The sequence below is a fragment of the Brachyhypopomus gauderio genome, chromosome 5 (assembly GCF_052324685.1).
Source record: "Brachyhypopomus gauderio isolate BG-103 chromosome 5, BGAUD_0.2, whole genome shotgun sequence".
Lineage (NCBI taxonomy): Eukaryota > Metazoa > Chordata > Actinopteri > Gymnotiformes > Hypopomidae > Brachyhypopomus > Brachyhypopomus gauderio.
In genome coordinates this window covers 35,918,626-35,931,115 of record NC_135215.1, presented here as the reverse complement: position 1 = coordinate 35,931,115, position 12,490 = coordinate 35,918,626, and the positions used below count along the sequence as shown (strand labels likewise).

The 12,490-nt window shown below is 46.3% G+C and overlaps 1 protein-coding gene across 12 annotated transcripts in view; it reads right to left on the bottom strand.

The window, feature by feature from the left end:
• The window catches only part of kif21a (kinesin family member 21A), a 40,253-nt gene that overhangs the window by 6,718 nt on the left and 21,045 nt on the right, over positions 1–12,490 (bottom strand). For 7 of the 12 annotated variants that reach the window (XR_013131095.1, XM_077007569.1, XM_077007568.1 and 4 more), the window contains exons 10-29: positions 11,913–12,102; positions 11,741–11,804; positions 11,430–11,639; positions 11,000–11,065; positions 9,922–10,027; positions 9,707–9,827; positions 9,055–9,243; positions 8,678–8,877; positions 8,289–8,396; positions 8,046–8,114; positions 7,437–7,573; positions 5,240–5,384; positions 4,876–5,064; positions 4,373–4,474; positions 4,049–4,214; positions 3,428–3,448; positions 2,714–2,771; positions 2,573–2,627; positions 1,891–2,087; positions 1,038–1,169 (exon numbers count right to left, since the gene is read on the bottom strand). Coding sequence is in view for 11 of the 12 variants with exons in the window: in XM_077007569.1 (XP_076863684.1) it covers positions 1,038–1,169; positions 1,891–2,087; positions 2,573–2,627; positions 2,714–2,771; positions 3,428–3,448; positions 4,049–4,214; positions 4,373–4,474; positions 4,876–5,064; positions 5,240–5,384; positions 7,437–7,573; positions 8,046–8,114; positions 8,289–8,396; positions 8,678–8,877; positions 9,055–9,243; positions 9,707–9,827; positions 9,922–10,027; positions 11,000–11,065; positions 11,430–11,639; positions 11,741–11,804; positions 11,913–12,102 (2,525 nt within the window). In the remaining variant the exon portion in view is untranslated. The remainder of the gene's footprint in view (positions 1–1,037; positions 1,170–1,890; positions 2,088–2,572; positions 2,628–2,713; positions 2,772–3,427; positions 3,449–4,048; positions 4,215–4,372; positions 4,475–4,875; positions 5,065–5,239; positions 5,385–7,436; positions 7,574–8,045; positions 8,115–8,288; positions 8,397–8,677; positions 8,878–9,054; positions 9,244–9,706; positions 9,828–9,921; positions 10,028–10,999; positions 11,066–11,429; positions 11,640–11,740; positions 11,805–11,912; positions 12,103–12,490) is intronic. The other 5 variants (XM_077007574.1, XM_077007579.1, XM_077007572.1 and 2 more) reach the window with 3 other exon arrangements.

Genomic DNA, 12,490 nt, shown 5'->3' with positions numbered 1-12,490 from the left:
TAAATGGTTGGACATTCAGTGCTCAAACCAGGCAAGGTCCAACATGGACGTAGATTTAGGGAGGATCAGTAGGGACGCATGTCCATCAACTTTTAGGAAGGATGAAACATCCCTACCAACATCTACCAAGAAGTTTTTCATGCTAAATATAACTAATATCTTTCCTCTATGAAGTTACCATCACCTTTAAGAAGCTAGCGCTAGTCACGTTTACATAAAAGCTGCTTAGTTGTATATTGGAATCCAAGCTTGTGCATACAAAACACCTTTAATGTAAACTTGACTAGAGCTAGCTTATTTATGTACACACACACACACACACACACACACACACACACACACACACACACACACACACACAGTATATGTGTAGTTTGTTTGTTTTCATTTAGAAATGTTCTGGTTTCGGGTCATTATCCATCTCCTGCCAGTACTACAGCTTGAGAGCACATGGTTCCTGTTGTGGGTGTGTGCAACCTTTAAACTAGCTAACATGCCTAACCGTTCACTTATTAGCTTGGAATAATTACATGAGTGATAATATATTAAACTTCATGAGCTAACAATGATACATTTCTGGATTAAATACTAAGGTTGAAAAGGATACTTACACTTACTAATGCTAGCTTGGACCTTAGCTGTTAGAGGCCTGGCTAGTTAGCTCACATTAGCTTTATATGAACTCGCTTAAGTATGTTCCTAATGATAGAGATGTTTGTTTACAAAATTACAGATCTAGCTTACCTCTTCTACCACATTTAACTATACATGTGTCCCTACCAACTTTCAAACCAAACCTACGCGCATGGACATGCGTATGCAGCATGCTTTTCTGAAGCAGAGGCAGGCTAGCCAGGGGGCTGTTAGCTTAACCCACATGTTCCAATCCAGGTTCTGCTGTGTGTGCTACACCATGTCCCACTTAAACTGGGAGGCGTTGTTCACGCAAACCAGCTCACACAGTCAGAGGCCTTTAGCCGCAGGCCAAGAGGCAGCAGGGTTATCCTCCATCCACTAGGGGGGGCGCTAGCGCTTACTGTTTGATCTCTTTGGCTTTAGCCCTGTCGGCTGCAGCTTGTCCCTTGTCATAGGTCTTCCTGCGTGTGAGAGGGGATGCTTCCGGGATTCTCTTCTCCACCACCAGTGGAGGTCTGGAGCTGCTAGAGTTGCTAGTTTTAGTTTCATTAGTGACGTAAAAGACAGAAACATAAATAAAACACAAGTCTCAACAGAACATTAAAGGACATCAGCAAAGTATGAGTGCAGGCACAACAGAATGAAAATACAAACTTCATGACACACTGAGGAAAAAAAAGAACACTTCTCTAACAGGATCAGTTGCAGGAACTAAAATCTTACTACAAAAGGTAAATTTAATCCTTCAATGGGATGATGATGTCGTTGTTAGATGCCATTCAGTAAAAGCCTCTAAGAGCTAGTGGATCCATCCAAGGAGCAGACATGAAATATTCAAACTCAGAAACTAGCGGTATGCAAATGTACATCTTCATCTGTAAATTAGCGGACAAATTAACGCCAAATTCAAGCCACGTCATGTCGAGCCAGGTTAAGGCACGTTTCATAGTGGGATGGCAATTACGAATGACCAACGCATTAAAACAACATGGTATTCTCAGCTAGAACAGGCAGCTCTAGTCCCGCCTCCCCTGCTTTAACACACCTTCAACTCTTCAGCAAATTAGCAAGCCCATTATCAGCTGTTGCACTTCAGAACTGGAGATTCCCAACCAGGCCATGGCAGGAGAAGCGGTAGAGAAGCGGTAGAGAAGCGTGAGCACAGGCCAAAGCCGAAGCAAGCTTGACACTAAGAAGCAGCAGTCAGTGCATGCATGAAGTGAACTTAAGATGATAACTCGCTACCCAACTTACATGCTACCCATTCTAGAGGTCAGGCTGGCAGGAGGGACCATGTGGTCCCTTACAGCATTGCCAGCAGATTCTAGGTCTACGCCCCCTTCAGGAGTTTCGGCCAATAAGGCGGAGAAGTCTCCGCTTGGTGTGTCAGGGCCAGAGTCACAGTTGTTTGGATAAAGCAACTCCAGTTGAGTGGTGGTTCTTCTGCGGGCCTGTGCAATAGGAGAAAACGAACCAACATGTAAAACTATATATGTCTAGTATCTATACAGTATATAGTATATCTAAATATTTTATATACAGTGAGTCCCCATTTAACGACGGGTCTGGTTAACGACGGACCGGAGTTACGACCAACTTTTTTTTTTTTTTCCGCACGGTGCAGAGGAGCAGTGGCAGCACAGTGGGGTGTTGTGGGGTGTTGTGTACGATAAGCTCCACTGCAGCCCATCTCGGCAACACGATCGCTCTTTCTCACGCTGTACCCACGCACGAGAACAAAACATCGTTCGTTTTTTTTCTATACCGTATTCACGATCAAAGCGTATCTAAATCTAGGATCACGCTTAACGACGAAGACTGCTTTACGACGGACTTTTCCATTTCCGAGATTCAGTTTCAGACTCACTGTAGTTCTATATCCGAGCTCTGTAGTCTTCCTAGGAATTATCCATCATAAAGCTACAGACAGACTTACCTTACTCCTGGACTTTGTTTCTCCACAGAGTGTCATGAGGTCAGATGCCAGAGTGCTAAAAAGAAGGAGAAGAAACAGTGAGCAATATGGAGAAGGAGTTTTAGGACAAATACAACATTCGAATCCTGAGTGTCGACTTACGTTCCCTCAGCTGCAGGACTGTGTGTGGATTCATCACTGCTGCTGTCGTCTCCATTCTCTGAACAACACAAAAAACAGCACGGTGAATCCTCAAATAGGCACAAGTTTAGACCTCTCTGTTGTCCCATAAAGTTTTAGTCCACTCTATTACTCAAGAATTTGAGTTCAAGTAAGAGTTATCCTCACCTTGAGTTTACCGAACTGTTAAATAAACCTGCTGAAAACTTTAATTAAAGCAATAATGTTACAGAGGAGGCAAACGGGCACAATGTGAGCTCAGCACCGCCATGCTTGTTCAACTGCTGTGAAACACGGGTCCACACCCTCCAGACAGGTCCAGCACTCATAATCTCCAAGTTAAGTATGGTTACAATAGAGAAAACCATGAGAAGTCGCCTCAAGAAGCGTCAGGAAACATTAGTATGTGACAGTAGTGTCCAGACAGTATGTATCTGTGAGCCGGGTAATGTGGCCCAGTCCCCTTAAGCCACGTCTATGGGCCTGGGACTGATGCTAACAGTTAGCGTGTTGCTAATCAGGTGGTTGCAGCACATGTAGGAGTGGAAGCCACTGACATGAAAGAGGGAGGAGGTGGGGACAGATGAAGGGAAGCCTGACAGAGAGACGTCTCATGCACCTGCAGATGGAGCTGCTAGTCTGCGGTTAGTCTGGGGAGGGAGACTCGGTACAGGGAGGCTGGGGTCAGGTACTTACCCAAGGGCATATTACCTAGCTCTGTTTCAATTCAGGCAACGGGGGGGTTGGTGGGGGGAGGGCGTGGGGGCAGAAAAAAGGCAAGACACAAATCAAAAACACATTCCCTCACTAGAACACGGAGCCAACTCCTGTCAAACCAAAATAAAGGTCTTTGCTCCGACAGCACGCTAGCCCAGCACTGCTGAACAGACGCCACTGAAATGCGGCATGTACAAAAACGTAACAGTGTTTGTCAAATCTGAAATCGAATGAATGCATTTTTTGCAATTTGATCGTTTTTTTCCCCCCACAAATATTGTAGCATTCCAGCATCTGTTCAGGAGCAAACTCATGCAGTGCACCAGATCTGACAATCCTGGTTGAAAGCCAGCGCATGTCGTGATCGCTGCCCATGGGCAAGAAGCTCTGCTATACTTTTCAAATCTCATGGCAATGGATCCACTGCAAACATGTCACAGAAAGACACACCAGAAAACCAGTTATGAAAAATAATAATCTATGGATAACTAAAAGTGTCTGTACAAATGTTAAACTTTGCTTTTTTCCTAAGGCTTCTTTTCCTTTGTGTGTGTGTGTGTGTGTGTGTGTGTGTACTAGGTGTCTCCGTGCGTGCCTCACCTTGCAGGGCGTTACCCAGCAGGGCGTCCAACTCAGGGTTCAACTCGGCCTTCTCCTTCAGCATGTGGAAGAGCAGCTGGTTTTGTGTGGTGCTGTTGATCTCCGTCTGCTTCAGTCGGCCCTCCATCACCTTGATGTGAGACTCCTTCTGGGCTGCCTGCAGACCCTGAGGTGACACACCACGCGTTTGACGGCACTGGACCATCCAATTAACTCCCTGTGTCTCAACACTGGATGGACAGGTGGTTGAGGACACAACATCTACGTGCCAGTAGGAGGTTCTTCAGAACCATCTGAGAAGGAGCAGGTACTGCTGTTTGGTACCTTACTGATGGCCATGGACATGAAGTGGTCCAAGAGGAAGCGGGCCTCAGAGAGGGTGCAGGAGCCAATGACCGCAGAGACATCCACCGTGTCTCCTTCTTCCTACACACACACAATTTCTGTCACATCCCATCCCGTTGAAAGCAGCGCGGTGGCTCAGAAATAGGGTTGGGCAATGAATCAAAAATGAATCAACACACACATTCAGAAACTCCTAACTGACAGAATTGCAGACTATTCATGTGCTTAAAAAAATTCTACTGCACATGTAGTGCGTCACCCCGCCCGGTCAGCAACAAGGAAGCAATTTTTTTTTTGTAAAGTTTATAATCAGAACAATAAAATTTCATTCCAGCTCTACAAGCTGGGCACTTGTCAGTCAACTATAAGGGCAATAAAAATAAAAAAAACAATAATTCATTAATCGTAACCGAGGTAAAATGTTCAATGAATCATGATACTGATTTGGGTTCATATCGCCTAGCCCTACTCAGACTGCACACCTTGGCCTCCTCCATCTGCATGATGTTGGCCTGGCAGTCAGTGATGCTGTCGTTGATGTAGTCGATGTTGGCCAGCAGGTTCTCCAGCTCCTCCCCCAGAGGCTGTGTGGCCCCCTCCACCCCCCCGCTGGCCAGACGCTCCTTCTTCCGGACCAGCCTCTCCCTCCGCCGTGTCAACTCCTCCCGTTGCTGTGGAGAGAGAGGAGTTCCGTCGCTACGTCTGCTGTTTGCTTCTACACCCTCTCCACACACACCCCCCCCCAGACACCCCCACACCCGTGTGTTGATAACACCGGCTCACTGAATTGAATGCAAATGAGTGGACATTTGATGTGCCTTAGTAGAACATCAAGTCCGTTTTAACCTTGAGAAGACGATTCATATCTGCTTCCATGTTGGAGATGGTCATGCGCTGCATAATAATGTCTGAAACGCGACGCTCCAGACTCTGCCATTTCACCCGAGCCATGCGGGTAGAGTACACCCCCGCAGCTCGCCGATGGTACGGCCTGCCAAACACATACAGCTACTGTAAGAGTCAAACACTTCAAAACACTCATACACATGTGCACACATACACGTACGCCGACCGAGTTGCAGACTGAGAAACTGTCAAAGCAAAGCGTGAAGATGTGCAGGTCTGTCTGAACAACACATGACCAGAGTCTCTTCATCTCTGATCTTCTCTTTCCCCAATTAGAGGTGATGTTCAAACATACCTTTTTCCCCCTCAGCATTTTCTTCATTTCCTTGTATAAACAGTTCCTAAAACCTCTTTCCCTCATCAATTTCTGACTATTGTTCTGTTGACTGTCCTATATCATTTTTTTCATGTATTACGTAAAGCAACCTTGAAAATAAGAAGTGTGTCTATTATTTTTCTAACCATTATGGTGGCAAAAAGATTTTAACAGAAGCCTGCAATTACCTGCATTTGCACATCTATACATTTACATATAATAAAAAAAAAATTATAACGCTAGAATGGCTTGTGTCCCTGTGCTGCCCCCTAGTGGACAGTAGTTTAATCCTCCAAATACATAAACAAAAACTCAAATCTGAGTGAATACTGCTTGTAGCAGTATGTGTCCAGTGCTGTGAAAAAGTATAGACACATAGTCACTTACATTTTTCAGATTACAAAAAATTAATAGACAAACAACATGAGTGAATACAAATCTCGTTTTTCCAATTATGTCATTTATTAAGGGGAGAAAAAAGCTATCCAAATCAACCTGGCCCTGTGTGGGAAAAAGTAACTGCCCCATAACCCTAATAACAGTAACTGCCCCATAACCCTAATAACAGTAACTGCCCCATAACCCTAATAACAGTAACTGCCCCATAACCCTAATAACTACCCTTGGCAGCAACAATTGCAATCAAGCATCTGAGATATCTGGCCTTTCACATCTCTGTGGAGAAATCGCTTTGCAGAGTTGTTTCAATTCAGCCACACTGGCGGGTTTTCGACCAAGAACGCTTGAGCTTAAGACCACAAACCGATGGTCAGACCTTCTCTTCCAGGATTTTCTGGTAGAGAGCAGAATTCATGGTTCAATTAATTACAGTCATTCAGGTCCTGACGCAGCAGAGCAGTACCAGACACTCACACCTCCACCATGTTGAACCGCCGCTATTATGGTCTTTTTCTGATATGCTGTGTTTATGCCAGTGGTAATGAGACACACACCTTCTAAAAAGTTCCACTTTTGTCTCATCAGTCCACATAATAGTTTCACAAAAGTCTTGGGGATCATCAAGATGTTTTTTGACAAACATGAGACAAGCCTTTGTGTTCTTTTTAGTCAGTGGTGATTTTCGCCTGGGATCTCCCGGCCTCTTTCTTACGGTTTAATCTTGAACACTGGCCTTAACAGAGGCAGATGGGCTTGCAGTGCTGGAGATGTTGTTCTGGGTTCTTGTGTGTCCTCCTGGATGGGTCGGCAAAGAACTTCTGGAGTAAATTAGGTAGGCTGGCCTCTCCTGGGAAGGTTCACCACTGCTCCATGTTTTCTCCATTTGTAGATAATAGTTGCGGTTTGCTGGAGTATCAAAGCCTTAGAAATGGCTTTGTAACCCTTTCAAGACTGATGCATGTCAATTACTTTCTTACCTGTTCTTGAATGTCCACAGATCGGTGCATAATGTGTTCATTTCTGGGATATTTTAGCCTACCTCATAGTCACACAGGTTCTGAAGTGATTTCTTGATTCTACAGGTCTGGCAATAATCAGGCCTGGGTGAGACCAGTGGAACTGAACTCTGCTTTCCAAAGAATGTGGTCAATTCATGGGGGGACAATTATCTTTCACATAAGTCTAGGTTGTTTGGGATAGCTTTTTTCTTTAATAAATTAAATCAACATTTAAAAACCTTTTGCTTTTTTGTATTCACATCATCTTTGATATTGAAATTTATTTTATAATCTACAAAAATTCAGTGTGTCAAATGTGCAAAAATAAATCTATGGGGTAAAATACTTTCACATTACTGTATACTGTATTATAATTTAAAAATGTGTATTTATATATTCAAGCAGATTCATAAATAGACACTACCTGGTTCCATTGGATGCTCCTGAGCCAATGGGCATCCGTCCCAGTTTGTGGGCGGAGTCTTGTACAGTCTCGGGCAGGTTGACCTTCCTGTTCACTTTGCCCGACACAGGCCGAACCTGTCTTCTCAGAGCAGTGACCTGCAGGACACATCAGCACTCGTTAGTGTGTGTGTGTGTGTGTGTGTGTGTGTATCTTCTCAGAGCAGTGACCTGCAGGACACATCAGCACTCGTTAGTGTGCGTGTGTGTGTGTTTGTGTGTGTGTGTGTGTGAGAGTGTGAGTGTGTGTGTGAGTGTGTGTGTGTGTGTGTGTGTGAGTGTGTGTGAGTGAGTGAGTGTGAGTGTGTGTGTGAGTGTGTATGTGTGTGAGTGAGTGTTGTGTGTGTGTGTCTTCTCAGAGCAGCGACCTGCAGGACACATCAGCACTCGTTAGTGTGTGTGTGTGTGTGTGTGTGTGTGTGTGTGTGTGTGTGTGTGTATCTTCTCAGAGCAGTGACCTGCAGGACACATCAGCACTCGTTAGTGTGTGTGTGTGTGTGTGTGTGTGTGAGTGTGTGTGTGTGTGTGTATGAGTGTGAGTGTGTGTGAGTGTGTGAGTGTGAGTGTGTACCTCCTCGGTCTTCCTGCGTAGTATGAGTTCCTGCTGCCTCTTTTGTGCCTCAAGCAGTTTCAGCTGGTGCTGCGTAAGAGAAAACAAAAAGCAAACAGCCTGTGAACACACACACACACACACACACACACACACACATACACACACACACACAGGTATACCCCCACACACACACAGGTATACCCCCACACACACACACACACACACACACACACACACACACACACACACACACACACACACCTCCTGTTTCCGCTGGTCCTTCTTCAGCGTGGCGATCTCACGGTTCCTGCGTGACTCCACCAGCCGGTTCTTCTCCTGCTGTTCCTTCATCTGCTTCATCAGACGCACCTACAAACAGTGGTTAGACTTCAGAAAGGGCGGCTTCTCCGAACACACACCAGCAAGCGAGGTTCAGACAGATTCCACCAGAAAGCAGAGAAGAGGGAACACTTTATACAGAAATGTGGGATTGTCTTTAAAAAAAAGGAAAAATGTGAGAACTTCAGCTGGTGGCCACTAGGCGGCACTAATGGGTCCTGTAAAGCCTGAAACAAATCATTTGTGGCAGATACAGGGCACCTCTGTGGTCTTTCACAGGGTCTGAAGTCTTGTTCAGCAGAACATCTTACTTTGGTCTTCTTCATCTCCACCACTTCCTGCTGGAGCTTCTTCAGCTGCCTCTCGTACTGTGATTGGTTCTTAAGGAGGCGGGCGTGCTCCTTCTGGGCAGCCTGCAGTTTCTGAAGCTCTTTATTCATGACGCTCAGCTTCTTCTCGTACTCGCTCTTAATTCGCTTCGCCTTGTCGTCCGAGCACGACTCCACCGAGCCTGGAACACACGGGCACACGGGTCAGCCGTTCATAAAAATTGTAAACGTTCATCATTTAACGGATTCATTTTCAGAATAATTTAATAATTCAAATAACAGTTCTTGAGTGACGGGAGGTGCAGGAGTCGTGGTGAAGCATGCTGGGAGGTTCCGGGCATGCTGGGAAGGCTCCGTACCGATGCTGTGCAGCACACGGTCCCTCTCCAGCTGCGTGTCACGGATCTTGTTCTGAAGCATGAGGAGCTTCTGCTCGTACTGCTGTTTGAGCGTGTGCAGACGCCGCTGGCTATTCTCCAGCTCGTCGATCAGCTTCTGCTTGATGGCGATCTCACACGTGATGTTGGCCAGGTCGGCCTGGAAGTTCTCTGTACCACACACACACCAACATTTGGATTTGTCTTCTTAATGTGAATGCATGAGGCATGTAACACCAGGTGCACATCACACCCAATCTCTGGGAATAATTTATTTCTATGCCCTATAGACTTCTTTAAATTATTAAATTCAAATGATTTAATATTCATTTATATCCCTCACATTGTTTAAGATGTATATGACCAGAGATACTCAAACATTGTGTCAGCTAAGAGCAATTGAAGAGAGTCAAATGAACATTGCAAAACAGATCTGTGAACAGATTTTGACTTATTCATGGATCAATAGGAGAGGATAACAGAAAAGAGGGGAGTAGAACATAAAAGAGGGGAGGAGAAGAGATGAGAGGAGAGGCGAAGAAAGGAGAAGAAAAGAGGAGATGAGAGGATAGGAAAAGAGGATCCTGGGAACGGTGTAAAAACAGCGTCTGAGGGCAACAGCACAGGACAGCACCTTTCTCATCCAGCTCGGAGTCCGAGTCATCAGAGCTCTCCTCAGCATCCAGTTCTTCATCATCATCGTCATCATCCTCTTCCTCGTCACCCTCCTCATGATCACTGCCTTCTTGTGCTTCCTGCAAGGATGCAATTCGATTAAAAAAATGAGCCATGTGACACCCTAAGGGAATTTTGATAGGCAAGCTATTGGCTGCCAGCCAATCATTTCACCTCTGTCTCCTCATTGGCTCCCTCTGTCTCCTCATTGGCTCCCTCTGGCTGCATACGCTCGTTGCCTCGTTCTTGCTCATTGTCAGGAGTTTCTTCCTTCACAGCACTGCGAGACACAATCACACATGCAGTTATATTACAGGACGGATCATTCACAACCTCAATCTTGTAAAAACACACTCTGGTATTTCTCAAGGTTTCCGTTTTTTGGATATGTAAATTTTTTCCTAAAATTAATTGCCATAAATATCTCTAGCAAATGCTTCAGGCTCAGAGTAACTGCTTTAGTGTTTATGAGACAACATGTTAGCAGTTTTCGATCCCACTGTTTATAAGTAACTATGAAGTAAACAAAATAACCACATATTCCAATGTCAGCTGTCTGTTTACTGTTGGGATCTGTGTTATGTAGAGCTCGGTCAGGTATCGGTACACGTCCAACACCACCCAGAGCAGAATCATACGGTCATGACCCTCACATTCAAAAATCACAGAGCATGCTTTTAATAGTCAGTACAGATGTTACACGATCATTCAGTTCCCCTCAGTTTCTCAAAACCACTGCATATCCTACAGATAAAGAAATGTAAAGGTTGTTGCATTGAGCAGAAATGCAGCATTGCGGATGGACAGAAATAAAAGTCAAATGACATGTGAAAGCGTGAGAACCTATGTGAGGGATTTAAAAGTGCAAGGAAACATTAGAAACAAAAATGAATGATGCGGTTTGATTGATTCCACGTGGATAAAAAGAACTAAAACACAAAGCAAACCAGAGGGCAGGCAGTTCCCAAACCACAGTTAGTAAAATGAGAGTTTCCACTTGTAAATAAGAACAACAAATACAGGACCAATATATGGAGATGCAGTAAATGGCCTACACAAGGCAAACATTGATGCCCTGATCACAGATTGTATTAACACACTGCGTGTTTTTCGTGTCTTTGGGCTGTCCTCCGAGTGTGGCAACTACCTGCGTTCAAAATAAAGAGTGTTAGAAGTTTGGGGGTCTAAGGGGTCTGGACTGGGAGGGCAGGGACACTGCAATGGCGGGAGGAGCAGGTGGGACGGGACAAACCTGTCTTCCTCCACACTCCTTTCCTCGTCCTCCTCCACACTCCTTTCCTCCAGCAGCTGCTGGAGCCTTCACAGGTCACAGGTCAGAGGGGAAGGGTCAGGGAGAGGGGAGAAGAGAGTGAGGGAGGGGAGCAGACAGAAATACGGAAGACAGGAGGGAGAGGACACCAGTAAGAGAGGAGCAGAGACAAGACCCGCCCCCTTCACACCAACCACCAGGAGGTCAGCAGGGCACATGCGCTTTAGCCCCATGTAACTGTATGACTGACGGTACCCACAGACTCCCATTGTACAAGGGTGTTTTGTGATGATGCCACATGGCAAGATATCAAGAGTACAGAGTTGCTATGGGGACTCCTGCTCTCAAGAGCGCCCCATACACAGATAACAAGGCCTTCTTATTGAGTGCTGCCAGCTTTTTGGCATTGTACCTCTTTTTCTTCTTCTTCTCCCTCCTCTTCAGTTTCTCCAGGTCCTTTTTAGCCAGCTGGATAATGTCGGAGGTCTCCTGGGAAGGGTCAGGTGCAAGAGGAGTAGGTGAGAAGGTCCCGGGCGCTGCGTAGAAAGGCGTGCGGGTGGACGCTCGGGACAGACTCTTCCTCAGGTTCTCATTCACGGCCTCGCTTTCCAAGAGTTTGGCTCTAAAACACAGAAACCAAGATAAAGAAAGTAGCACAGCACACAGAAACTCTAGATTAGGACACCGACAAGTTCTGAACAAACACCGGCAGAAGAACTTTACCTGAGGTCTTCAATCTCTTTAATGTAGTTCTGGATCATGTTGCCAATCTCTTCACTGCCTTCCCCTGGACACAACATAAACACACTGTACCATATGGGACACGACCAATCGCCCCCACCCACCCACACCCATCCCCACCCACTCGCATGCACACTCCACCTCGGTGGCATACCAGCTTTTGCGAGCATCTGGTTGGCCTGGTGGCTGAGGAGCTGGGTGAGACGTGTGCGCTGGGCGTCGATGGTCTCCTGCATGGCTTTGACACGCACACGCAGGTTGTTGTTCTCCGTCTGCAGCATGGAGTTCTCGTGGAACATGTCGTTGATGCTCTCCAGGCCGTCCTGCCCGATCACACGCTTCCCCTGTGCACACGCAAGAGCTCCACGTCACACACGCGTGAACACGCCACGTCACACACGCGCAAGAGCTCCACGTCACACACGCAAGAGCTCCACATCACACACGCAAGAGCTCCACGTCACACACGCAAGAGCTCCACGTCACACGCGTGAGCGCTCCAGGTGACACACGCGTGAGCGCTCCACGTCACACACGCAAGAGCTCCACATCACACACGCGTGAACACGCCACGTCACACACGCAAGAGCTCCACATCACACACGCGTGAACACGCCACGCCACACACGCTACACACGTAAGAGCTCCACGTCACACACGCGTGAACACGCCACGCCACACACGCAAGAGCTCCACGTCACACACCCGTGAACACGCCACGTCACACACGTA